This window comes from Podarcis bocagei (assembly GCF_964188305.1).
Source record: "Podarcis bocagei genome assembly, chromosome: 3".
NCBI lineage: Eukaryota > Metazoa > Chordata > Lepidosauria > Squamata > Lacertidae > Podarcis > Podarcis bocagei.
Window position 1 is genome coordinate 93,973,897 of NC_138127.1, and position 27,726 is coordinate 94,001,622.

At 43.3% G+C, this 27,726-nt stretch overlaps 2 protein-coding genes and 1 long non-coding RNA gene across 13 annotated transcripts in view; 1 reads left to right on the forward strand and 2 right to left on the reverse strand.

Annotated features, from left to right (window-relative positions):
• Positions 1 to 371: 371 nt before the first annotated feature.
• On the reverse strand, positions 372 to 6,938 carry LOC308584216. Of its 2 annotated transcripts, none has more exons than XR_014006652.1 (2): positions 6,702 to 6,938; positions 372 to 3,924 (listed from the first exon to the last, which is right to left on the reverse strand). It is a non-coding gene; the product is annotated as an uncharacterized lncRNA (long non-coding RNA). The 2 variants fall into 2 exon arrangements; XR_014006653.1 differs by lacking the exon at positions 6,702 to 6,938 and adding an exon at positions 5,524 to 5,693.
• On the forward strand, positions 6,536 to 21,144 carry THUMPD2 (THUMP domain 2 tRNA and snRNA guanosine methyltransferase). 2 transcript variants are annotated; one of them, XM_081188668.1, is made up of 10 exons: positions 6,536 to 6,725; positions 9,761 to 9,893; positions 12,652 to 13,061; positions 14,028 to 14,105; positions 15,705 to 15,757; positions 16,661 to 16,748; positions 17,753 to 17,824; positions 18,132 to 18,246; positions 18,459 to 18,576; positions 18,900 to 21,144. In XM_081188668.1, the coding sequence occupies exons 1-10, from the start codon at positions 6,687 to 6,689 to the stop codon at positions 19,237 to 19,239; spliced, it is 1,446 nt and encodes a 481-aa protein (XP_081044794.1). In that variant the 5' UTR covers positions 6,536 to 6,686; the 3' UTR covers positions 19,240 to 21,144. The 2 variants fall into 2 exon arrangements, with proteins under 2 accessions (XP_081044794.1, XP_081044793.1); XM_081188667.1 differs by lacking the exon at positions 6,536 to 6,725 and adding an exon at positions 7,012 to 7,258.
• A 94-nt stretch (positions 21,145 to 21,238) lies between these two features.
• TMEM178A (transmembrane protein 178A) overlaps positions 21,239 to 27,726 on the reverse strand; it is a 29,073-nt gene continuing 22,585 nt past the window's right edge. For 8 of the 9 annotated variants that reach the window (XM_081188788.1, XM_081188791.1, XM_081188789.1 and 5 more), the window contains 3 exons: positions 24,206 to 24,319; positions 23,247 to 23,384; positions 21,239 to 21,693 (listed from right to left, as the gene is read on the reverse strand). In XM_081188788.1, the coding sequence (XP_081044914.1) occupies positions 21,452 to 21,693; positions 23,247 to 23,352 (348 nt within the window). In that variant the 5' untranslated portion in view covers positions 23,353 to 23,384; positions 24,206 to 24,319 and the 3' untranslated portion in view covers positions 21,239 to 21,451. Of the gene's footprint in view, positions 21,694 to 23,246; positions 23,385 to 24,205; positions 24,320 to 27,726 lie in introns of those variants that run through there. The other variant, XR_014006510.1, reaches the window with a different exon arrangement.

Genomic DNA, 27,726 nt, shown 5'->3' on the forward strand with positions numbered 1-27,726 from the left:
TTTGAAAGCTATATACTGCTCCTTTAATTAATCTAGTCGAGATAATATTGGGAGAGCCCCAGCTCCCAATTCTTCTGCACATCTCACAAGGGCTTAGGAAGGAATCTCTCACCTTGCCTGGGAAGAATGAAGCAGCCTGCATCATCTCTCCTGTTGTTCCTTGGCTTCTCAGAAATAAAAATGAGTGAAATTTTAACCCCTTTCTCCTACTTCCTCTTCATACAACAGAAAGATTGAGGGGGAAAGTGTAATCTCTCCACTTTCAGACAAGATGGATTTTTCCTATTCTATGTACAAAACATTAGAAGAGCCAACAGTTAAATGAAATTTTCAACTCAGACTAACAAATAAATGGATTTGACACAAAGATATCAGATTTAGAAAAAGAACTTTTATTAAATAATAATAAAAATGATCAAAAACATATAAATTACTATTGGATTGGAACCTTAAGGACGAGGAGGTGAAGGAAGTGATGGTGAAATGGGCACATGATTTTGGTTATCCAATTGAGATGGAAAAATGGGGAAAACTATGGAAAACAGATTAAAAATTCACCGCGTGCTATCTGATAAAAGAAAACTTTATGAAAATGATCCACAGATGGTACGTGAGCCCAAGCAAATTAGCCAAAATAAATAAAAATAACAGTAATAAGTGTTGGAGATGTAAACAAAACGAAGGAACCCTATTCCACATGTGGTGGACATGTCCCTAAATCAAAAAAAATTGGGACATGGTTTATGAAGAGCTAAAGAAAATGCTAAAACATACATTTTTAAAGAAACCTGAAGCTTTCCTATTAGGCATTTTAACGATAAGCATCCCAAATAAATATAAAAGAGCGTTTCTTTATTTGACAACAGCAGCTAGAATATTAATAGCAAAATACCAGAAAAGTGAGCTAATACCAACAAAAGACGAGTGTGAGTACCTCAAACTAGCCAAAATGAAAGAACTAATAAGAAACCACTCAGGTGACAAGGTAAAAAAGGAATGGGTTTGCTTCAAAAACTATCGGACTAAATATGCTTCCAAAAATAATACTTGGTTGTGCTTAGATTAATTTCACAGATATAATGGGAAAATTGATTTGAATAAAGGAATACAGATTATTGGTAACTAATGAGAAGTGTTGAAGCTGCAAAGAGATATAGAGTGAAGTCAATTAACATTCAATTAACATTCAAAGAAGTTTAGTGGAACAGGAAGAAAGTGACTGTAAGGAAAGAAAGAAAATAAGAAATATTAATGTAATTTCTTTCTGGGAGCCTTTTGTACAGTGGTACCTCGGGTTACATACACTTCAGGTTACATATGCTTCAGGTTACAGACTCTGCTAACCCAGAAATAGTACCTTGGGTTAATAACTTTGCTTCAGGATGAGAACAGAAATTGCGCGGCGGCAGCAGCAGGAGGCCCCATTAGCTAAAGTGGTGCTTCAGGTTAAGAACAGTTTCAGGTTAAGAACGGACCTCTGGAACGAATTAAGTACTTAACCCGAGGTACCACTGTATAGCTATTTAAATTATGGTTTGTATCCTTTGAACAATTGTGTGCATATTTTTAATTTTTTTTCTTTTTTGTATTTTTTCTTTTATTCCTTTCCTCCCCTTTTTCTGTATTTGGGCGTAATTTCTTATTTACTCTTTTTCTCTCTGTAATTTTCAAAAATGCAATAAAAAAAGAGCCAACAGCCTACCAGAAAACCCAAAAGCAGTACCTGAGCACAACACTCTCCCCATTTGTGATTCCCAGCAACTGGTTTTCAGAAACATACCGGTACTGCCTCTGACAGTAAAGGCGGAACATAGCCATTGAGGCTAGAAACCCACCTGACAGAAATCTTATGTCAGCACTGGCAAACAGCACAGCGTCTCCCTCAGCACCTGAGGGCAGCAGGGTAGCTTTGGGGGCACAAAGAAGGCAACATAGTGCACCTCGCTCTGTCCCCCAACATCTTAGTGCGTTTCGCTGTCCTTTAGTATCTGCCGCCTGAAGAAACCGCCTCACTCTGCCTAAGGGTAGGGCTGGCTTTGCATCCTTTGCAGCAGGCTCCCTGGAAACATCAGAAATAGCCCCTTCCTTGCCACTTCCAAGCTTCTTGAGAACTCAGCACAAAATGAAGGCAGCTTAGTGGGCCTCAACTGTTCTAGCTGGGTCCCAGCTCAGTGGAAGTACATATATTTTGCCTACAAGAGCACCCAGTCTCTGCCACTCTAGAGTCAATGGGTACACCATAGACAGTATCAAATTAGGTTAAGCATATGTCTTTGTATAAGACAACTTCCTGTGTCCCTAAATTTACTCAGCATGCCTTGTCTCTGCCAGCACACTAGACTATGCAGAGTCATTTAAAGCCATTGCTGTGAGAACCTCTTAAAGAGTCAGATAAAGATCATGGGTTAAATCAATAAATAAGAACTCCCTTGTAGCTCAGAGTGCAGGCAACTCCTGAGTCTCATTAAGGGCAGGTATCCTTTTTTAAAAAAATGTTTACTAACTGCTACCTGTCATAGTGCCACTGTGGGTTAAACCACAGAGCCTAGGGCTTGCCGATCAGAAGGTCTGTAGTTCGAATCCCTGCGACGGGGTGAGCTCCCGCTACTCACTCCCTGCTCCTGCCAACCTAGCAGTCCGAAAGCACATCAAAGTGCAAGTAGATAAATAGGTACCGCTCCGGCGGGAAGGTAAATGGTGTTTCCGTGCGCTGCTCTGGTTCACCAGAAGCGGCTTAGTCATGCTGGCCACATGACCTGGAAGCTGTCTGTGGACAAACGCCGGCTCCCTCAGCCTATAGAGCGAGATGAGCACGCAAGCCCAGAGTCGGTCACGACTGGACCTAATGGTCAGGGGTCCCTTTACCTTTTACCTGTCATGAGCTTTTGTTGTAAGGCAGATTACAGATTTAGAACAGGGGTGGTCAGAAAGTAGTTTGAGATCTATCTGAACATCTCTGGCTGATTTACAGTAAATAAGGATTTCTGACTTTTTGTTGCTTGACAAAATCTACCCCACCCCAAATTAGGCTGCTGAAACAAAGAAAGTGTATAGGGAAACTGGGTCTGGATTTTTGTGTGTGAAAGGACTGTGAGCTCGGTTCTAGTACTGAAGACACTTACCTGGCTGAAGAGGTTTCCTGTTCTTTCATTTTATCTTGCACTTGGCTACTATTAGAACCTTGGGGTTCTAGACAAAAGCAAAGCAGATCCCACAACCTTGAAGGCTACTCACCTCTGATCTAGAGTTTTAAAATTGTTCTAATTTCTAGTTTCAGCAAGGAAGCAATATCGCTTAAAATCCCTTGATAGAATTCGTAATTTTTAGTTGCAGGCAATCCATACTGGTTCATAAACACAAGAGGCATTGCACTTTCGTTGCCATCTTTCTGAAAGGAAAGGAAATGAATTACCCGTTAAAACAAAATCGAAAGGTCGCAGAGAATGAAAGTGCATTCTGGTAGTCAACCCAATCTAGGTCAGGAATCAGGACCTGAAGTGTTAAACAGAATATAAGCCTCATTCATCTGCTGATTTTATACAGAATTCACCCAGCTCTCTGAAAATCAGAAGATTGCTGTGGTGCCAAATTATTCAAACAGATCAGAAATCCTGATAGGGAATTATTGAGCATTTTTGCTCAAGTTCTGTCAACCAGCAGAGATAAATCCACTATTCAAATGCCAACACTGCCCTCTAGCGATTAGATGAAATGAATATACAGTACATTGCTTATTATTCGTTTTCAATTCGTTTTCCTCAGTCCGGTGGTCTTGTGTTCTTATGTGCTCAAAGTCCTCCAGCCTGGAATGCCTTCCTCATTCTTTCAAGTAAAGGGAATGTAAGAACATAAGAAGAGCTGGCTGGATCAGGCCAATGGTCCATTCAGCCCAGCATCCTGTCCCCGCAGCAGCCAACCAGATTCCTATTGGAAGCACACAAGCAGGAACTGAGAACGAGATTCCTCTCCCCTCCTGCAGTTTCCAGAGCACTGCTATCATCATCATCATTTTTATTTGTATGCCGCCTTTCCACAGTTAAAAAAACAATGCTCAAGACAGCTTACAGCATAACAAGATTTACATAATTACAAAAATCATAAACAATAAATAAACCACATCAAAAAATGCAAAACCAAATGGGAAACAATTTCCACATAAATCAAAATCTAAAACTAAGAACACAGCATTAATATCACAGTTTAAAATGACGTAGGTAAAAAATAACAGCAATTTAAATAAAAAACAAAAACAAAACAGAGCCCTCTCTGCCCAGCAGCAGCAGCAGCGGCAATGGCAGCAGTCCTTTATAGAGCCCATCAGGCCCCGCCCTGGGCCAGGTCGTGAGGGCAGGACTGGGACCCTCAGGCGCTGAGCAGGGGAGTCCTCCTGGGTGGTAGCCACAGCTAGTAGCCACATATAGCCTTATCTCCCATTCATTTATCTCAGGCATAGGCAAGCTCAGCCCTCCAGATGTTTTGGGACTACAACTCCCATCATCCCTGACCACTGGTCCTGTTAGCTAGGGATGATGGGAGTTGTAGTCCCAAAACATCTGGAGGGCCAGGTTTGCCTATGCCTGATTTATCTCATCGTCTTTTAAAACCATCCCATTTGGTCACTGCCTCCTGTGGTGGTGAGTTCCACAGTTACGCTATGCATTGAGTGAAGAAGCCCTTTTATCAGTCCTGAATCTTCCAACATTCTGCCTCAAAGGGTGACTATACATTTCCACACTCCTGTGCTTGAATGGCTTTGATTTAATGGAGGTCCCCATGCACACACATACCAGAATATTCACAGATATTTTATAGCAGTTGCAAAATGGTATAGCAGCTTTCGATTTGTGACACTTAGATGGGCAAGGTAGTGATTAGCCTGGAGTGCTTTGTAGGTTAATAGACACCCCCTCCCCACAAATAAACTCATCACCTGTTACAAATATCCATCTTGCCAGAGTTCAAATTTGGTCTGTGTGTTAACTCTCTGTTGTCAACTGCCAAGAATTTGGAGCTTATGCTGTCTGTGACATCATTCATGACAGCAGAATGTTATGTTTGCCTTCAGCTCCAGTTGTCTCCGTGCCAACAGCAAGGGGTCAGGAGTATGGTAAATCCCTCCAACTACAGAGCTATCAATGCAGGAATCTCCAGCAAATTTTATTTTTGCTCTCCTGCCCTATGCCTAATTGATAGTTGTGCGTAGCTGGAAGCCTGCTTGCAGAAGTTAGTTCTAATAGATCTCAATGAACAATTCCAATGAATGATCCAAAGTTATTCAATAAATTCACCTCCAACCCCCCAACTCCTTTCATCAGTTTATAGCATTTTTATAATTCAAACCCCTTTTGAAATGTTCTGTTATCTCTGGATTATTCTTCAAGTTTCTTTGGCCTTTCCTATGTAGAGGTTGTTGGTTCATCAATTAATTTTACTGGGTAGTGGGCAGTGTCAAATAAACTCTACTCATTCCCAAGCACTTCCCCTATGATAAAAGCCAATATAGCCCCAATATTTATTTATTACCTGCCATGTTGATCCACCTTGCCAGAGTTCAGACATGGGCAGTCTGACTGTTAACTGCTTCTAACTCTGCCAAGACTTTTGAGCATAACCCGTTTATGACATCATGTGTGACATCAGAATGTCAATGTTTGAATGCTGCCCAGGCTGTCACCATGCCAACAGGGGTGGCCTGTAAACCTCTGCAACTAGAGAATCAATCAGCCTGACTATCCAATACCTGTGGGTTATTGTTCATGCTTTCTTGAGCCTTCCATTTTATTATTCAGGAATAACTGGTCCTCCAAATAATTTTAATCAGTATGAATATTCAGATCTACAATTTCCGGAGTTCCCTGGGAAGAGGGGTTGGGTGTTAAACCCCTCTAAGAATTGTAGGTATGTGAGGGGAACCAAGTCTCCTAACAACTTTTGGCTCCCTTAATAAACTACATCTCCCAAGATCCTTTGGGGGAAGTCATGACTTTTAAGTGCAGCACAAAACCTTTCTGAACCAGTACAGTACTAGGCTAGCCACCCCACAAGCTGGCAGTGTCTTTCAGTTCTGCATTAAACTCTATTGAACTCAGGACTTCTGTGTAGGCATGCATAGGATGGCAGCATGGCACAGTGGTTAGAATGGACTATGACCAGGGTTCAAATCCTAACTGGGCTACAAAGCTGGCTGGGTGACCTTGGGGACCAGCTGCTGCCTCTCAGCCTAACCTACTTCACAGGGTTGGTAGGGGAAGATTAAACGAGGAAGGGATTAAAACCATGTTTTCTGCCCTGAGCTGCTTGGAGAAAAACGGTGGGATATAAATGCAGCAAACAAATAAAGGCTGCACTTCCTAAAGCTCTTTTAAAAAAATTAACCCCAAAGAAGCGAATAGTGGTGGGTATGGATCAAGGGAAATCATAGTCCCAATCGATTCTGCTTTGGTCAGACCACACCTGAAATATTGTGTCCTGTTCTGGGCGCCCAAATTTAATAAGGCTATTGAAAAGCTGGAACATGTGCAGAGGGCAACTGAGATGATCTGGAAACCCAGCCTTACGAAGGAGTTTTCAAGAGAGGAGACTGAGCGGAGATACGATAGCCATCATCTTCAAATATCCGAAGGGCTGTCCCCTGGAAGAGGGAACAAGCATCTTTTCTCCTGCTCTGGAGGGTAGAACTCGAACTCATGGCTTCAAGTTACAACATCGAGAAGAACTTTCCGACGGTAAGAGCTGTTTGACTCCCTCGGGAGCTTGCGGACTCTCCTTCCTTGGGGGTTTTAAAGCAGAGCTTGGCTGGCCATCTGTCAAGGATGCCTTCAGCCGAGATTCCTGCATCGCCGGGGGTTGGGCTAGATGACCCTCGGGGGACCCTAATTCAAAGTGAAGGGCGGCCAAGGCTCCTTCCCCCCCCCCCCCCAGAGGGGAAAAACATGGCGGAGCCACCGCCTCCTCTGGGAAGGGATGAAACCAAACAAGGCGGGGACTTCTCCCCCCTTCCCCCGAGGAAGCGGCGCGGCAAAGGAGAGCTCCGGCGGCCTTCCTCGCCTCTGGCCTGTAGGAGGCAAACGGCTCCCGGCGCCTGGGCGGAAGAAGGCGGGCTCTCGGCGGGGCCGCGATGGCTGGCGAGGGCGGGCAGCCTCCGCCGAAAGGGCCCTGCTGCCGCGCCGGCCTCCCCGCGCGATATTTCTGCACGGCGGGCCGCGGGATGGAGCCTTTCCTGCTGAGGGAGGTGCGGACTCGGCTGGACGCCGCGCAGGTGAGGCCCTCCGGCCGGGCTGCCAAGAAGATGGTCCGGCGAATCCCTTTGGACCGAGAGCCTCGCTCCGCCTCCTTGCTAAACGCTCTCCCTTTGTCACTTCGGGAAGGCGGTGCAGACGAGCGAGCTGTCCCGGGGTTAGGTTGCTTCGTCTGCACGGCCAGTGCCGGATTGACGTATAAGCTAAACAAGCTATAGCTCATGGCCCCACTCTCTTGGGGGGGGGCCCCAAAAAAAATGTAAAGGTAAAAAATACTAGATGTACATTTCCAAAATAGAAGATAAAAAGCAAATAAAATAAAAGCTACATCATTTTAAGTTAGAGCTTAATCATTATTTCACTACAGTCATACCCAGGGACGCGGACTTATAAAAAATATTGGGGGGGGCCCGGGAAAGCTCATGAATAATAAATAAGCTCATGAATATGCAAATAAAGTGGGTGGAGCTTTTGCTCGGGAGGGAGGGCAGGAGGCATGCAGCCCGACCCTGTGCATTTTGGGCTGGGGGAGGGGCGGCGATGGCGCTCTGCTGGAGGGGCGCCGGAGATTATTGGGGGGGCAGAGCCCCCCCAAACGAATTTTTGAGGGGGCTCGGGCCCCCTCAAGCCCCATGGAGTCGGCGCCTATGGTCATACCTCGGGTTACAGCCGCTTCAGGTTGCGTTTTTTCGGGCTATGCACCCACCGAAACCCGGAAGTACCAGAACAGGTTTCTTCTGGGTTTCGGTGGTCGTGCAAGCTAAATCGCCACCCGCCTGTGCGCAGACACGCCGCTGTGGGTTGCGAATGTGCATCCTGCACGGATCACGTTCGCAACCTGAGTGTCCACTGTATTAATACGTTGTTGTTTAGTCGTGTCCGACTCTTCGTGACCCCATGGACCAGAGCACGCCAGGCACTCCTGTCTTCCACTGCTGTATTAATATACTTGTTCTTAATTGTATTTCACTATTAAAATACTTCTTAATTGTATTTCAGTTCAACAATTACTTTGATAAAATACATATTTTGTTATGTGCAAATGGCTTTAGATACCTATTACAGTGGTGCCTCGCAAGACGAAATTAATTCGTTCCGCAAGTTTTGCCGTCTAGCGAATTTTTCGTCTTGCGAAGCACGGTTTAAACGGCTTAACAAAGTCGCAAGACGTTTTCGTCTTGCGAAGCAAGCCCATAGGGAAATTCGTCTTGCGAGGCAAATCGCGGACGAAAAAACCTTTCGTCTAGCGAGTTTTTTGGCTTGCGAGGCATTCATCTTGCGGGGCACCACTGTAGGTCCCTAAATTACCATATAGCATATATTCAACACAAAAAACAGCGACAATTTGTTGTTGACAAAGACAGCTGGACATACAAAAGGGCCCCATTACCTTCAGGAGCTTAGGGCCTCATCAAATCCGGCCGTCTACATGGCCTCTCCCTTCTGGAGCCCCTCTCCCTGTTTGCTCAGAAGGAGAGCTCCCCACACCCTCAGTGGCCAGTGGGGGCTTTGCCCACAAAACAAGGTTGAGGATGCATTGAAAGCACATGGCTAGTTCTCCATGCACCCCAAACCACAGAAGAATCCTGGGAACTGTACTTTAAGGATGCTGGGGATTCTAGCTCTGTGAGGGGCAACTGTGGTTCCTGCTGTGATCCTTAGGGAACGGTCGTGTGCATTCTGGGTGTGCGTTAAGTGTAATCATCATCATTATTATTATTATTAATTTAAATACCGCCCTATACCTGCGGATCTGAGGGCGGTTCACAGAATAAAATCAAGATATAAAACCACAAAATACATAATAAAAATAAAAACAACAACCCAGTAGCCCCTGTCCCCACAAAAAAACACATTTTAAAAGGGCATAGGACATGGGTAGGCAAACTAAGGCCCGGGGGCCGGATCCGGCCCAGTCGCCTTCTCAATCCGGCCCGCAGACGGTCTGGGAATCAGCATGTTTTGACATGAGTAGAATGTGTCCTTTTATTTATTTAAAATGCATCTCTGGGTTATTTGTGGGGCATAGGAATTCGTTCTTTCCCCCCAAAATATGTTCCAGCCCCCACAAGGTCCGAGGGAGGGTGGACCAGCCCCCTGCTAAAAAAGTTTGCTACTCCTGGCATAGTATGTCAATCAGATCAACCAAAGGCCTGGTTAAAAAGGAACGTTTTTGCCAGGCGCCTAAAGGTGTATAATGAAAGCTCCAGGCAAACTTCCCTGGGAAAGTGTAAGGTGCTAGTCCACCCAGTGTCTGCATCCCGGTCATAACTGGGACTGGGACTTCATCCTAGCAGTGTAACAATAAAACGGCTGGCACATTTGCAAGGCTAAGCAAAGGTCCACTATGGTTTCAAATCCCATGTGGCTTCAGCCCATTTTGTTAGTGTTGTGAGCTGCTTTGAGGACTATCGTAGAAGAGCAGGGTATAAACCAACTAGCTAAATCATAATAAACAGATCATTTATGGGCAATGCCATTTTCAGATTTACTATATAATCCAGTGTACATTCTCTGTCAAGGTGGAATATGTATCGGGAAAAGTCTTCTTCACCACCAGCGCAGAGCTGAGTATGCTGAAGGAGCTGAAGTCCGCGGAGCGGTTGTTTTTGCTGCTGAATAAATATCCTCCACTTTCCATCTCCAGAAATAAAGGTATTTTATTTTTTTACTGTAGTCTTGTGGGTTTGCCTCCTGCTGGCCTATCTCCTGTAACCTTCCACAGCGAGAAAGGCCACCCTATAACCTTCCTGCCTCTTTGTTAAAAGGAGTCAGTGCTGAGTAGCTTTGGGGTTCAATGTGGTAAGCGGTCGTTCAGATTCCTGCTCAGCTATTTATTTTTCATAGCTTGCATCTTGCCCTTTATCTGTAGACCTCGGGGCAGGTTATAACCGAGAAAGTAAACACAACAAGCAATAATAAAAACTGCTCAATCTGTCCGTTCAGTGAATTTTGTGGACCGGGACTGTTTTTCATCAAAGGCTTGTCCAAAAAAAATATGCACGTTTTCGGTTATTCTGCTCTTCCATGCTCTGCTTTTCCCTCTTCTTTAAACACACTTTTTACCACTGAATTGGACCAAATGGCAAACCTAATTGCCGCTTGGTCCAATTCAGTGGTAACCTTGTGTCTTCCTGGGGGAAAGCGGTGAGACAAACCCAGAGTGTGCATTTGTTGGGCAGATTAGGCTTGCCTTTCAGGTGCTCGCCCAGCTCCAGCTGCTATTCATCCCAAGTGAACAGCACGTTACAAGTTACAGTTTGCTGGTGGTGCTGATGGCTGTTTGGGGCCTTCTGCAGCTTGCATGCTGAAGACACCACAGACCCATATTCTGGCTCCTGAGGGTTCTCTTAAGCAGTTCATTGAGGTCAGACAGGTCCTTGGCTAGCTGCTGGATCATGGGTGAGGATTCTTGGGGGGCAACATCTAGAGGGGCTTTCCCAGTGTGCTTCACTGGGAGCTCAGGTTCTTGGCGGCTGCTGCTGTTGCAGCACGGTAGGCAGATATGGTACTGAGCCAGCTCACAGGCAACATGGCCATCGCAGCAGCTCCAGGAGGTGGTAGGGAGGAGCCGCCAGGGGCTTCCTCTGTCTTCAGCATGCAAGCTGCAGAAGGCCCCAAAGGAACTAACTCTCTAGCCAAGACATCTCTCTGGCTATGTTCCTCATTTGGTGTACTTGGACAGGTGGACACTATCTCAAGATCTCACTTACCTAAGTGGTTGTTGTGAAGCTTAAGATGCTGCTCGGCGCTTGTTGGAATAAGGACAAGATGCGTATTCAATAAATTGTTGTTGTTGTTTAGTCGTTGAGTCGTGTCCAACTCATCCTGACCCCATGGACCAGAGCACGCCAGGCACTCCTTTCTTCCACTGCCTCCTGCAGTTTGGTCAAACTCAGGCTGGTAGCTTCGAGAACACTGTCCAACCATCTCCTCCTCTGTCGTCCCCTTCTCCTTGTGCCCTCCATCTTTCCCAACATCAGGGGCTTTTCCAGGGAGTCTTCTCTTCTCATGAGGTGGCCAAAGTACTGGAGCCTCAGCTTCACGATCTGTCCTTCCAGTAGCACTCAGGACTGATTTCCTTAAGAATGGAGAGGTTTGATCTTCTTGCAGTCCATGGGACTCTCAAGAGCCTCCTCCAGCACCATAATTCAAAAGCATCAATTCTTTGGCGACCAGCCTTCTTTATGGTCCAGCTCTCACTTCCATACATCACTACTGGGGAAACCATAACTTGAACTATACATACCTTTGTCGGCAAGGTGATATCTATGCTTTTTAAGATGCTGTCTAGGTTATTCAATAAATAGGGAAATTGAAAGGGGCCCTATCATAGCAAGTCCGTGGCCCCCTCTCCCTTTCAACCCCATTTTGAATAAAAATTGTGTCAAGGGCAGAGCTTTCCAAACGTTTCCTAGCACACTTTTTAGACATCATTTCACGACACAGTAATTCAGTTTTACTAGCAAACAGGAGGTTAAACTAAGCCCTTCTTTCCAGCCCCGGGAGCAGTGCAGGGAGAGTTCACACAACACACCTGCACACTGCAGCTAACACACTAACGTGCTGCGACACATGGAAAATTCTGGTCTAGGGTAGTGTAGGCCTCTTTTCTTTTTACCTTGCTTGTTTAGCCCCTATTGCTCATGAATATTTAGGCAACCACATGGGAGCATTAGATCTACACAGGCGTACATGTGGGATTCTAGAGTCTGAGCTGTATGTTCACCAAGGTGTATGAACTAGTATACCACCACCATCATCATCACACCTTGACACATCTCCGGGATCCCATGCAGCTGGTGTTTGAGGAATAGACCCCCTTTTTTGAAAACAGAAAACAGTGATTTGATAGCTTTCAGTGTTATTTGCTTAATTAAGAAGTAAGAAAGCCCTTATTATTTTAGTCAAAAGCAGGAATGAAAACATTCATTGGTTTTCTGAATAGCTAAAACATAACCATAGGCTTCATACAAGTTTAACACCTACTTAAAAATAATAGCACAATCCTAGCTATGTTTACCCCAAAGGAAGTCACACAGAATTTCAATGGGACTTATTCCCGTGTATTTGGGTGTAGGATTGCAATCTAAGATTGCTTGAGTGTTTCTCTTGAACACAAGCTCTCCAGCTGATTAAGACAGTTTAGTGGCTTTCTGGTTCTTAGATTTGGTTCTTAGGTCTTAGTATACCAGGCCCAGGAAGGAGGAAAGTGGCTTGCTAGGCAAAGTCTGGCGGATTAGATAAGATGGGGAGGAAGCATGGGTCTTGGGAGAGAAAAGTATTGCATTCCCTCACCCCCTAAGAAAACAGTCCTTGGAATATATTCCAATACTTCAAAATATACAGTTTATTGTTATGTGCTATTTATGTGTTAAAGGTTACATGAGTTTAGATTCTTCATTTCTTTCAGGCAGAGTAATTCATGACATTCAAAAACTTGTAAATGAGACTCCCAGGCATTGGCTGGATATGGTTACTCTTTGGAGAAGTCTTCATTGCCAGGAGGTGAAAGAAGAAAACAGGTGTGAGGAACGTCCAGACTCCCAGAAACGGAAGCTGGAAGAGGAGGGCAGCATCCAAAATAAAAAACAGAAGAGAGAACTAATATCAGAGACAGTTTCTGGTGAAACTCAAACAGAAAACCAACAGGGCTGTAACGCCGCCAAGGTTCCTAACAGCAACGGCTTGTCTTCGGGCAGATCATTTTTGGAAAAGACTCCTGAACTTACTCAAGAGAAATCTGGCGAGAGCAGCAGTTGCTTCAGTTTCAGAGTTTCCTGCCGCTGTAGTGGAGCCCTTGCAAAAATATTTACTGCTCAGGTTTGTGGGGATTTGTTTGGCCACTGTGAGAACAGGATGTGGAACTAGATGGGCCTCTGGTCAGAATCCAGCAGAGCTATTCTTATGTTCTTATCTACAAACAAGATGCATGCAGCTGCTTTTAACACAATCCCAACATACAGCATCAGGCTGCTAATGAAATAGTTAAATGTTCTTGATTGTGCGCTGCCAGCCCAGATTATTATGCAGGCGGCTGAGAGTTTATTTCTTCGTTATGCATAATCAGTAGTCATTAGGTTTTCTGAATGGCAGACGCATAAGGAGAAAATAGCACTGCTTGAGTGGGCTGTATAGGAATCATTAGCATTCTGCATTCTAAATAATATTTTTAAAAGCAAGCTGAGCTTTTCAGACTGTCTTCTGTACCATCTTTTGGAATTCCTATTAATTGGCAAAGGGGTGTGTGTGTGTGTGTGTGTGGAGTGCTGAATTACACTTGATTATCCATACTCGAGATAAATTTCAAGACTGCTATTCTGAAGGTTTGGTTATCAAGCAAAAATAACGTCTTGTCTTGTAAAGTAGAATGCTCTTAGTAGATGTTGATGAGAGCGTGGAAGAAGCAATTAATTCCGTTCTTTGAACTCTTTTTCAAAAATGTCTTCAGTTTGGAAGAATATTCCATGAGATAATTGCTTCCTCCAAGTAATTATGGATTGTGTCATTTCAAGATTTCAGTCCTTAATGTGGACCACGCTACATAGAACTTATTGGGAGTTGCTTCAAAGAAAGCCTGCATAGGTTGAGACTGCAAGATCTTTTGGCCCCAGCCACCATGGTCAAGGGTGCTGGGAACTGTTTCTCACATAACAAGATATGGAAGGCACCAGGGTACCTTCCACTGATCTCAGCCTAACCCATCTTCTTCCTGGCCATTTCAAGTTTCAGGAGCAATTTGTCATACCACATGCTCAGGTCTCTCTCATTGCTAATTTGTCTTTTCAGGAGATGGGGAGGATAATTGGAACGGCTCTTATGAAGAATTTTGGATGGAAAGCAGATTTGAGAAATCCTGACATAGAGGTAACAAAATTAATACATTGAAATGTGGGTAATCTCTGTGGATTCTTGCTCCTCAGATAAAGGTCTTGATCTGACTGAGTTGAACTTCTTTGTACACTTACGTTCCTCTCAAAATCCCTTTGAGATTAGGCTTTGGGAATCAAACCAATGTGTCCTTCTAACCCAGTATGCTGTCTCCAACAATGGAAAGATCCAGATACCTTAAGAGGTTTTTAACACAGCAAGGTACTAATAGAGCACAGCGATCCTGCAATAACCAGTCTCTGGATGCTTAATGTCTGAAGACCTCCAACCAGTTGGCAGTTATGAGATTCTCTGATTTATGAATGGCAGCCCTGTCCAAATTTTATATTTTGTAAATTCACTTAAAATATACTAGAATTAATGCATAGATCTGTACCTGCAGCACCGCACTCTAAAAGGGGAAACTTTTGCCACCTGGGTGAAATTAACCCCTTTGATTCCTATTCAAAGCAGGGATGTTACTAGACTATCATTGCCATCATCCCTAATAAAAGTTTCTGGTCAGCAACATCCAGAGTTGTTTTAAAATTAGTCTTATTCTGTAATTCACCTAACAATAAGCAAAGACGAAAGAGCAAAGATAATGAGTTTTTAAATAACTTCAAAGTAGGATAAAGAGGATGCTATCTAAAAGAGGAGTTACATGCATAAAGGTCTGCAAAGTAGTGAAATCTCCTAGGCAAGAAGTTGGACAAGGGAGTGGTGATTTAATCAGAACTTTAGTACTAAGGAGCCAAGAAGGAGAATTGAAAGAAAGCAAGGAAATTAGATATGGAAGAGGGCAAATCTGTGAAGATGTTTAATCTCAGAAGTTTAAACGAAATGCAACAATAAAGGAAGCCTGTGAAGAGAATCAAGATTAAAGCAAAAAGAAAGAAAAATGAACAAAAAAAATTAAAAGAGAGAGAAGAGGCTTAAACCAGAAGAAACAGGATAAGCAGACATTTCAATTATCAACAAAGGATAGATTGAAAAACTGAATATGAACTGTAGTAGAATCAATAGATAAAAGACAAATTTTAAACTATAAAACTGATACCTTGATAGTTCATGCTTGTGGCTGTGCTTTTTTTAAGAAAACATTTTTCATATATATTTTCCTTATAGAATTTACAGCCCAGCCCTACAGACTTCCTGTCAAAACCCTGTGCTAAACTTCCATGGATGGTGTAGTGCTGTCTTTGAAACAGCTAATGCCACTCTCAGCCAGGCAGAAACAAATGAAGAGTTCAGCACTGCATTGGGTTCTTCTCCACACTTCTTCCTCTGTTCTTCAATCCTCAGCACCAGTATAAATATATGCACTGACAGAGATGCACCATGGTGCAACCTCAGATCTGCACAGCTGCAACTTCTGTGCAAATCTGACAATTCCAGGGATTGCCTTTGCTCACAAGGTGTACCTATTTGATACAGATAGCCCCCAGTATAATAACTTTTGTATGAGAACCAGATTGCTTGCTAGTTTAAATAAAAAAAAGCCATTGAAAATATCATTGAGATTATATATATATTCAAATCAGCTAAAGCTGAAATGCAAGTAACTCTTCATTGTAAGATTCCATTGCCTTTCAGATCTTTGTGCATCTAAATGACATTTACTCTGTGATTGGGATTCCTGTTTTCAGGTAAATACTGCATTAAAAACTACAGTTCATAGTCCAAAAAGACACTTTTAATTGAAGTAAATTTCTGAGGAGTTACTATGTTTCCCTGTTGTATATAATCAACAAAGAGTCCCATGGGACCTTAAAAACCTGACATTTTAATAGTGGCACGAGGCTTTATGAATTACTGCCCCCTTAAATCAGATCTGTGGACTGTTATTCTCAGATGGCTAATGGATTAAAATAATATACATATACACTGGTGCAGAGTGCGGAAATTCTAAGCAGTAGGACCAAACTGCCATGAAACGCAAGGAGTAACAGTGAGTTTGTTGCATTTCTCTGCAGAGCCCAGATTAGATGTATACAAGATAAGAACAGGCTGGTATAGCAGCAGTCACTGTGATGGAACTGTTGTGCTTGCTGACAATAAGAAGGGAGACAATTACTTTAGTGGAAAAGATCTTTCCAATTTCAGTTCAAAAGATTTCTGAATTAAAGTATGGTGACTTGTGAGGTCAGCTCCAGAATGATCAGGGATGTTTAAATGTGACCAGTGACTGCTGTCTTTTGCATTTCATCATGGACTTTTGGTCCCGCTGTTTGCAAAGTTATTTTCCTTCCTCTGTACCCATGTGTGTATATCTGTTTATCTAGACAATTTTCCACTGGTTCTTCTGGGCTATCTTCCCATCTGTTCTAGTCCTAAGTACCTAACAACAATATATCTCATTTTCATTTGTCTCTGTATCTTAAACAAGATTTGCCACCAGCTTATTCACAAATTTGAAGATTTGGGGATAAAAACTTCTTATCTATTTGGAATAACAATAGCGCATAGTTTTAGAGTTTGAGTATATTAGAATTCTGTGTGTGTGAGAGAGAGAGAGAAAGATACATTTTAATATGGTGTTTTGTTTGCAGACTTCCCTTGGCAAGCAGATCATATATCAAAACAGCTGGGTTGCGATCTACCGTTGCTTGGGCTATGGCATCCCTTGCTGAAATCAAGGTAATCAGCCAAGTAGAGTTTTAGTTGCTCTTTGGTTACTGAGCAATTCTCAGTAACCAGAATCTTGCCACTGGAAGTATTTAAAATGCAAGTGAGAGCTTGTGTAGTATTGTGAAGTGGCTAAGGTGGCAGTCAGCGTCCTGTTGACTTGGGAGTAAGCCCCAATGAACTCAAGCAGACTTAATTTCTGACTGAACACGCAAAAAATGGTGCTGTGTTTGGAGCTGTTTCTGCTTGGCTCCAGCCCCCAGGTGCATCATGGGAATCATAATGAATACCCTAAACCAGCAGCGGGGAATCCATGAGCCTCCAGATGTTTCCGGGCTCCCAACACCACCTTCCCTCTCCCTTGGCCATGCTGGCAGGGCTGGTAGGAGTTGGGAGTCCCTCAACTGCTGGAGGGCCGCCAGCCCTGCCCTAAGCCATTGTTGTAAGGCTTGCTGAAAAGGAACTGTTAATGAACGTATGGAAAATAATTCATCAGTGCCCCACAGGCAACGAGATATAAGTTTTATTGGGTCAGATACATTTAGGCATGTTTGTAGATTGGGCTGCATGACTTTACAACATGCCTTTCAACTGCAATAGCTCCATTGTTACTAATTTCACACAGTGCCCCAACTATGCAGAATGCTTTGCCATTCCCTTGCTATTGATGCTAGCAATATATGAGAACTGTAGAGCAATTTCACAGATGGGCATGGGGTTCAGATATGGTCAGTTGCCCAAGGTGACCCACTGATCCTGCAAAAAAGGCAAGATTTCAATCCGTGCTTCCTACATCTTTGTTTACACAACAGCATCGTCTGTATTCTATGTCTGTTCTTGTGGTTTATTCTAAATGACCACAGCATTGACCAGAGGAGCCTAACCATGAAAGCTCAGTCTTGGTTTCTTGCTTCCTTTAATTTGGTAGATAGGATCTTTGTACCAGAAGACAGATTTCCTAATGTCTTGACGGATGGAATAGTGGTGTTTGCTTTTCTTTCTTTCTTTCTCCACAGCCTGGTGCATTTGTACTGGATCCTACATGTGGGCTAGGAACAATCCTCCTAGAAGCAGCGACCGAATGGCCTGTAAGCTCCGTCATAACAGCAAGTGTGATCTCTGGCCACAGATGGCATTGCAGTCTCTTGTGGCCAAATCTGTAAATAATGAACCTCTAATATGCAGCAGCGGGGCTGAAAATTAGGTTCCAGAATTTCCCTCTAGAAAATATGTTGACTTTTAGCTTAGGTGTTCATGTTAATACAAACTGCTGATTCCTTCTAGCTTGTGATTCTGCAGTTGGTGGTGTTAGTATGCCTAATTCTCAGTGATTATTTTGATAATTTATGGGGATTTAAAAAAAACCTAATGTAAATGTTTGTTTTTTCTCTTCAGAATGTGCATTATTTTGGGACTGACATAAGTGATTCACAATTAGAAGGAGCCTACACTAATATTAAAGCTGCAGGCCTAGTGGATAAAATTGGGCTACTGAAAGCTTCTGTGACAGGTAAGAGCTGGCAAGGGTATCTGCAGTACTATACAAATCAATTTATTGCTTTATATTTCCTTTATTGTAATTGAAACGATGATTTGTGACTGCATCAAATACTTTGTGATGCCTTGTAGTCAGATGTTAGTCCCTAATTAGTGTTATTATTATATACAAAGGAGAATAATGGCTGAGCATTTCACATGCTTAAATGTCTAAATATCTCATAGCGTTGCCATTTCAGTCGGAAAGCATTGATGTTGTTCTTGCGGACATCCCCTTTGGAAAGAAGTTCAAAATAACAAAAGACATGACCTTGCTGCCGGACGTTTTTCAAGAAATCGAAAGGTATGTGCGTTCTGATATCTGAGGCACAAGAACTGCTACTGCAGATTGGGATCTGGCTAATGGTATTGCAGGCTAAACAAAGGAAAGTCACATTTCAACGTGGCCATGTTACGTACTAGATGTTAAGCAGGGAGATAAAAATCATGTTGCCAGTAGTCCTCAGTTAGTTTTAAAAGGCCATGAGTGATTTTACAATACACATCTCTAAGATTTGTCATGACTGCCGTATAGTTAGCCTCTGTACACTGAAAAGTCTTCTGAATTAATAAATATTGTAGCTGCACAAGGATATTAATAACTATCCTCCGGTTGTTCCCTTTCAGGGTACTTTGTGGTGGAGGGATTGTTGTGCTGCTACTTAGTCAAGAGCTCTACAAGCGCCTCTCTGGTGACATTGCCAGCAGTCTAGGTACTGAGAACTGCATCCCTGCAAGTCCTTGCAAACAAAGTGCCATGATGTCAGTCAGCAACGCCAAAGGGAACAGCTTTGGCCCCACGACTGTTCCCCTATCAACTCAAGAGGCAGAGAGAGAAAACACCAGCGATAAAAGGACGACTTTTGGCTCACTGGTGCTGGTGGAATCCTTGGAAGTTAGCCTTGGCAAAACAGATGCATTCATATGCAAGTATAAGAAGGTAACAGGAGGTTTTGCAAGAAGTTAGCAGCATTCAGCAAGTGTGCATGAAGCAGTTTGGAGCTTCTGCTTATAACCATCTGGATCAGGAGCAGCTGAGCTTTGGTGAGCCCAGACCTCAGCCATCAGAACTGTCTTAGCTTCCATACCTCCAGTGGGCCCCAAAGGTATGTAGCAAGGGTCTCTAAATGTGAAGGCCTTTGGCCAAATCTAGGCCTTTAAGGGATGCTTAATTCCTTTTCCAGTCTAGATGGAAAAGAGGTCTGGAGAAGGTGTGGTTAGTGTAAACAGGGCTTGCTGGCAGGCAGCTTTATTAGGGATGTGGTGCAGGTTCACCCCTAGGAAAGTAAGTTGCCAAGCAGGAGCCGATAGAGCATGCCCGATAAAGGAGTTGTGTGGCAGTCCTTGGGACCATTTTGCCACAGTGGGGTGGGGCTCAAGGCAGGCTGGCAGAAAGGGGCATGGTGCCTTATTTTGTGTGCTGCAGTGCTGACGCGGTAAATCACAGGGGTGCAAAAATGTCTGCCTTTTTTGAGAGCAGACGTGTGGCTTATAAGCGCATCTCCTGTGTCTTTAACAAAATCCGGACACAGCTGTAGTCTGGCCGCTTTTGACCACAACACGGTAACTTCCATGCTTGACAGTGCATTATACATATCGCAAGCCAAGTGAGGGATGAATTTAAGGTGACTGTCCCATCAGTGCAAGAATTTCGGAGTGTTAGATGGAACAATTTCCTCTTCTCTCCCTCCTCCCCCCCCCCCCGGCACACTGCTCCCGATCACCCCTTGGAAGTGCACTGAGAAGGAGGAGAAGCTCCTTTGCACAGGGCTTCTGCTGATTGGGCTCATTGGACTCCTACCCTTTATGCTTGCACTAATTTTAATTGCTTTGGAAGAAATGGCTTCCTTTCCCCCCCTCTTGTTTCATAAGTAAACCAAAATAAACTTGACTGGAAAATTCCAGTATGCTTTTCAGAATGGTGTAAAATCCCAGTGATGTTATTTAGAAAGGTGCAAAGTAGTATAGCCACATGACTGGAGTCAGAGTTTTTAACTTGAGGTTGTATTTTTGTCTTAAACTTACATGACGGTTTAAGAAGGACCCATTTCCAAGTCACTCACTCGGAAATTTTTACAAACACTTTCAACAGAAGTTCTACCACAAAACTTTTTTTTAGACAAAGAGGCTGAGGTTGTACAACAGATGTTACTTCCAACAATATTAAATGTCATATAATCGTTTTTGTACAATTAAACTCATTAATACATGGCATTTGGCTTCGTATGAAATACAAAATGTATTTCAGAGAGATACATTAAAAGCAGGAATCTAGCTACCGCAGAATAGTCAAATGAGTAGTTTAAAACTTTTTCTACTACAGGGACTGCTAGTGGCATTTTGGTTTACTGAAGAGGTCCCCCTCCCGCACTCTGGAAGTCATAGAATCTAGAGTTGGAATAGACCACAAGCGCCATCGAGCCCAACCCCCTGCCAAGCAGGAAACACCATCAGAGCACTCCTGACATATGGTTGTCAAGCCTCTGCTCAAGTCATTCCCCTTCAGCTCCTTCCCTACATTACTGCTAAAACAAAGCGCCCATCCACTTACAACATCAGAACTCTTCACAGTCTCTCTCACAATACCATTTGGTAACCACTAAAGATACCCAAAGGAGAAGGTTTATTTCACGTAAAGTCTAAAGTATTTTACAGTGCAATCTTATACGTGTCAACTCAGAAGTTAGTCCTACTGAGTTCAATTGGGCTTACCCCCAAGTAAGTGGGTATAGGATTACAACCTAAGACTGGTCGAGGGTAATAGGGGAATAGGGTTGAGATTTGGGGAGTTGTGGTTTTGTTGTTGTTGTTGTTGGTTGTTAATTACCTTATGTACAAACCTCTGCTAAATAAAACAGCCCTACATTGTCAACACAGGTTTCTTATCAGAGTGAGAACAGCCCTGTCTCGCTTGTGATGTGTGCATATACACTGTGCTAAATTGCAGTCATCAGTTCCACAAGAACTCAGTTGTCTGAATGTTTTATTTCAGCCACCCTGAAGGTAGAGAAGAAATCCTCTGTATTTCCTGGCTAGTAAGACACAATGTTTGGTATTTAAGGGACAGGGTTTTGTTTTCATTTGTGCTTGGAATTATGAATTTAGCTCCCTTATAAATCCTTGAAGACTACTCTTCACCTGTTGCCTTTCAAGGGGAGGGATTATCCCCTGATAAGCAGTCATACAGAAGAGTCTCTGGTAGACTTTAGATGGCTAATCTTTGTCCTGCTAATGAGTGGATAAGTGGTGCAAAGACATCCTGCTGCTACGATGAGTCCTAAGCTGCACCAAGCACAGAATATAGACCAGCTGTATCCATGTTCCACGTCATCAGGAAGACCATAGATAAATTTGGGTAAGCGGTTTAGGTCATAGGAGACACTTGCTGCATAAGTGCAGAGAGAAATAGTGCAAAAGATGCCTGCAAAGGAGACAAAATCACAATGTCATGGTTACCAAATGTGCACAATCAGCAATTACTAACAGCTCAAAATAGCCCAGGATAAAATCATCAAGAGACATGCAAGGCAAATAAAAGATAGACAATTTTGAAACCAGAAGTCAACAGGCATTGTTTTCTTACAAGAATATCAGGCCCAGCAGCTTAAAAAGGTTTCACGGCCCTTCTCTGTAAAGAGACATGGGCAGAGTAGACAAAACAAACCCTTCTATGGTCTTTCCATTCTTTTGGCTTTCAGTAATTTGCAACGCTAAGAAGCTTCCACCCCCTCAAAATGTCATTTTAGATTCTGCCTGAATAAGATTTTTTTTTAAGTGGGAGGAGAGTGGGCAATGGATGAGAAATATTATGACTGTTTTTCAAGAAGGAAATGCTGGGAGATTTTACTTTTTCCAGGTCTAAGGCGTTAGCAAGCATCATAAGGTAAGCACAGCTTCCCATGTCATCTAGAAGCACTAGCAGTGTGTAAAAGAGGGTCATACATCTCACCCCACAACTTCCAGAGGTGTAGAGGCATTAGTGTCTAGCAGCATGAAAACAAATGGCTTAGGGGACATTCAAGGCTTCACAGATTTACCATAAGTTTTTTGTGGACTCTGATTCACAAAAGCTTGCAGCATAATAAATCTGTGCATTCTTTAAAGGTAAATTCATGGCTGTGTTCTACCTCCACTGTCAGAAACAGTATGTCTTTGAGTACCTGTGTTTGGGAATCACAAGTCCTGCTGCACTCAGATCCTGATTGTGGGCTTTCCATGGGCACCTGGGCACCCACTGTGAGAACAAGATGCTGATCAAGATGGGCCCGTGGTCTGATCCAGCAGGGCTCTTTCTATGTTTTTAAGACACCACAACCCTCTTTATTTTAGCTCTTCCACAGGAATTGTGCTTCCTGTTTAGGTCTGTTTACAGAATAAGCAACTCTGGTGTGTTCCTTTGGTCTTAGGTAAGGTGTGGAGGTTCAGTCCCCACCACCACCAGCTTGCATTAGGGAAGCTTCCTAAATACACAGTGGCGCGTGCGCACACACGCGTACACACACACACGGCAACACCAAGGAGGGGAATGTGAAACTTCAAAATGTTGCAGGGAATTTACTGGAAAATACAATTGCTCAACACACACGTTTGTGGATTTATGATTGCTAAAGTGTGTTTGTGTAGAAAAACACACTATTTTTCACACTTAGTATTTTTAAAGGCAGTCTTTTTCCAGTGCCCTGACCATTGTACCTTTTGGTTAATTTTTCTACTTCCAGCATCTTTCTGTGGTTTCACCTCTTTCCCCCAGTGCTACAAATTTGTATGGAAACCACAAATTCTATTAAAGATCCCCAGTTTCCCTATTAGAATTAAGATTATCAGATAAGGAAGAGGGAAGCAATCAAACCTGTTTACATTTGCAGTGCTGACCTGCCCAAAATGTGAAAACTCATTGGCCAGATTATGTTGTACTACAGATGGGAGTAAAACCTGACACACATAAGGATATAGCAGGCAGAGCTGAAATAGTACCTGACATAAGGAAAAGGAGGCCGGCAACGTGCTGTGTGAGGCTTTCCTCCCAAAAGAAACTGACTGCAGTTACGATGCACCCACAGAGAAGAACAGCTGCTGCCATCCCAAGAAATCCTGCTGTGATTCTTCTTAGATCTGTTTCCAGAAGTGAGAGAGGACGAGGTTAAATATGCATCAGTAACACAATTTAAAATTCAGCCTTGGCAAACCGGGTTTCCTCCATGTTTTGAACTACAACTCCTCATCAGTCCCAGCCAGCAAAACCGATGGGAGCTGTAGCCCAAAACCTCTGGAGGGCGTCAAATAGGCAAATGCTGGTCTAATCATATGCACATGTTTCTGAGGACAAGCCCCTTAAACTCTGCTGGAATGGCTTCTGAATACAAAGAATTGCACTTTAAGATATCTGTACATACCCACTATCAACAAAAAGTGAGACACTTTTTTCTGCAGCATACCAAAATGCTTTTCGCTAAGCATAAAAAAATCACCCTTGATAAAAGAGTTTCCTGGAAATGCATTGGGAACAATACCCATCTGTTCGGTGGTCTTTTCACCCCTTTGAACTACAGGTCACCATTTGTGACATACAAGTAGTTATCATTGATCTATCTTTACCACTGTTGCCCTAAAAAGTGTCAATCCATCCTGCCTGTCCCTTGTCTACTCCCATTCCCTTTTAAAAAATAATAATACAATCAAAGTTAACGAAACTGTGCAGTGATGCATTTCTAGAAGTAAAGAGGTTCTTTACTTTGCGTAGGCTATTGGGTATGGATCAGAGGAGAAATTTCCTGAGGCCTTTTCAATCCTTTTCTATTGCTGCTGGGCTTGATAACAAAAGCTGACTGGCTTTGCAAGATGATGCACAGTTTCTTGACCTGGACTGCCATGGGGGGGGGGTGTTATAATGGGTAAATAACAACATTTAGCATCATGAAAACCTAACTACTTACGCAACAGATGCCATTCATCTTGTTGGATGGTCTTGGTTAAATTGAACGGGATGTTGCGTAAGCGTATTGGTGGAGCGAAGTGGTACTTGATTGCCGTACATCTCTGAGTGATACCTTTACGAAAGGGAAGGGCAGAAATGCTTAACAAATTCCATTTAACGAGGATGAATAAGTGAAGCTCTTCAACAGTGAGGAATCTGCTGTTAATAATATGGAAGCAAAGGGCAAGCCACTTGGAAGAACTGGGTTCAAAGGAGGCCAATTCCTCACCACACAAAAATCCTTTTCCTTTCATTGGTGGAAGGGGAGGGTCTTGTGCAACAAAGAGGATCCTTTGTGGAAGGACTCAAGTCTTCAGAAGAGGCCAGTTAACATCTTTAATAAAAACAACTCTCTGTACAAGAGGACAGTTCTCTGCCTCTCTCATACTAGCATACTGATCCTTTCTGCAATGAGGCTGTACATTATATTTCCCTTGGGTGCAAGATTTTTCTTTCACAGTGTAGTGGGTACCAGTCCAAATCAGATTTCTGGCATGGACAGTCATTACTTTTTGCTGACAGGATTCCCCTCCAGCCCTGGAAGTAGCTTACACAATACCTCTTGCTGTGGCCCATGTCAATTTTGACTTGGGGCCAGTGGCGTACCAAGCCGCTTGGGTGCCCAGGGTGGCACCCGCGCTCTGCACCCAGGGCGAGCCACACACAGTGGGGGAGCCAGGGCAGGGCACGCTGTGTGATGCTTCCAAGGGGTCTGCCCGCTGCCTCCCCTTCAGCTGTAGGGCAGCTGAGGGGGAGATGGCAGGTGGACACAAGCCCCATGTTGCCATTTTGGGCAGCGCAAAGCTTGTATCTAGTCCGCCTGCCACCTCCCTCAACTGTAGGGTGGCTGAGGGGGAGGTGGTGGGCAGATGAAAACCCCACACTACCGTTTTGGGCAGCACAGAGCCAACAGGCACCCGAGCCATCGCGTCACTTGCAGGAGAGATGCATGGCTAGGGCATATTGCAGGCCCCACAGTGTGACACCCCGTGTGCCCAACACCCCTAACTACTCCTCTGCTTGGGGCAGAGAGAAGTGTGATCATTCTGGTCCCCTGATCATTTTGCAATACATCTAGACTCCCAGATACCCCTTACAGCATCCCACTTTACACGCTGAGGAAATAATACAGTGAAATAGAACAGTGGTTCCCAGCCTCTTTGGTATGGTGGCCCACAAGTCCAAATTCCCTTGGTATGATTAATTTTATTGCCACTTGAATTTTGGATGTTAGATCTTCAGCAGCTGTCGGTTTCATGCATTTTAACTGCAAGTTTGCCTATTTTCCTGGAGGCGCCCAAGCAAACATTTACTTAATGCCCATATTAAAATGGAATTTGCTGAAATATTTATAGTACTTACTAAGTTATTCACAGTTTTGTTTATGGGAATGTAAGAACACCATCTGATTGCAGGATATTGCTGCATAAGCCACAAAGATTTATTCTAAGAACATACGGTTTACACATGCAATGTTAGATAAAATGAACTATGAATATTTTAAATAGTTTTATTCATGATAGGTCCATTGTGGCAAGTATCAGGGTTAAGTGAAGCACCATTTTGGCAAGTGTCAGTGATAACAGGAGATAAGCTTGCATTTTGCCAACCAGTGGGTCAGTGAAAGATTTGATGGTTGGCAGACATAATCTCAGATCTTTATTGAGACATAGGGTAAAAATATTATTTCTTATTTTGACTGAGCAAACTTCAAATCACCCTTGACTAGTAACTAGCCCTGGAAGCAAATTTGGTAATACTTCTCCACAAGGTGCTCATACAGGGAGTTTGGAGCCTGCTGCACATCAGAAGCGAGCTGCAATAGTCACTCAAAACAACTTTATAAGTACTTTGTGGCCAACTCTTACCAGATCCACTACCTAATTAATCCAGAGCCTCACGCTGGGGTGCTCTTGCAAACATGGGATTTGTTTGTTTGTTAAATTTATATATCCAAGGATAACAGTACTGTTTACAGTATAAAAACACAAAAATACATAGCATAATGAAACAAAAACAAAAACCCACACACATACACAGTTTAAAAGGCCATAGGCCATAGGTGGTTTAATTAGCCAAAGGCCTGAGAGGAGAGGAATGTTTTTGCCTTGTGTCTTCATTGCAAATCTTTAGGTGCCAGGCACGCCTCCCTCAAAGCATACCACAAATGGGGAGCCACCACAGAAAAGGCCCATTCTTGTGTTGCCGCCCGCCAGACCCCTTGTGGAGGCACACAAAGAAGGGCCTCAGATTATCATTTCAAGGTCCAGATCTGTGACATGTATATTGTGCAACACAAGTCATTTAAACTTCTTGCTACTTGCCGCATTGTTTCCAGCCCTATGCCCTTAAATTTTCAACTAGAGCTCTGCAACCATGAAAACTAAAAAGACCTATTGGCCCTGATTCAACTTACATTGCAGGCAACTATTGGCACTTCACAATCCCAGAGGCAGATTCTCATCCTTAACTATTAGAAAAATGCACCAAGCCTGTTCAGTAGGGCCCACTTGAGGACTGTAATTCAGATGGAGATAGGCATGCTGATTAATGCATTATTATTCACTAGACAAGTGGAAGGCTGGTTTCTTCTCAGTGTAAAAGAACTCCCAAGATGGATTAGGACAATTGACTTCAACAAAAGAACTAAATTTATGTGTTCTATTTTCTCCCACTGAAAATCATGGGCTTGAAAATGCTTGCTTCTTGGCTAGACTATTTCCTTAGAATTTTAAAATATGAAATATGAGATTGTCAGGATTGTGTAGGGGTGAGGACAGACCTCACAGCTAATGCAGGAAAACCACCTACAGGTCTCTCCTTGACTTGTAAGCATTCAGCCAAACCTGAATGGGAAGACTCTAGTGAAAAGGAGTAGACTGGAAGTATGACAATAAAATGGAGATGGGAGGAAGAACGGCTTAAATCAATAGTGTCAATTTTGTCCCTCAAAAAAGCTCTGCAGGTTTTGTCACAACAACTCTAGGAAGGAGAGGCAAGAAAAAGATCAGCCCATTCAGGACTTTTTGGGTGCTTCCAGGCAGTCACTATTTTTGGGTGGGATTCAGTTACATACCAGAAAATGTGGGTTGTGCAATTGTAGTTATTTGGGATGCCCTGGGCAACAAACCCACTTCCTCCAAAAGGGGAAACTTTCTGTGATAAGGGAGGTGATGGGGAGATGCACAGGAAAGTGTGGGGTAACACTTGCTTTTGTGCCACATCATCTAACCTCATAAATCAGAATGCATGCTTAGCAAACATCATCTAATCTCCCTACAAACAAATCAAGATGAATGTTCAATAAACAGGTCACCTGGAAACCCCTTTTTTCCCAAGTTTACTTAAGCACCCTCACACAAAGCCAGGATGTGCTGCTAGATCACATAATTTTATTACCTATTTATTCTACTTTTAAATGTTAATTCTGACAATGCCCAAAATATAGAGCTGGGCCTTGGGGGGAGTTAGCTATTGTTC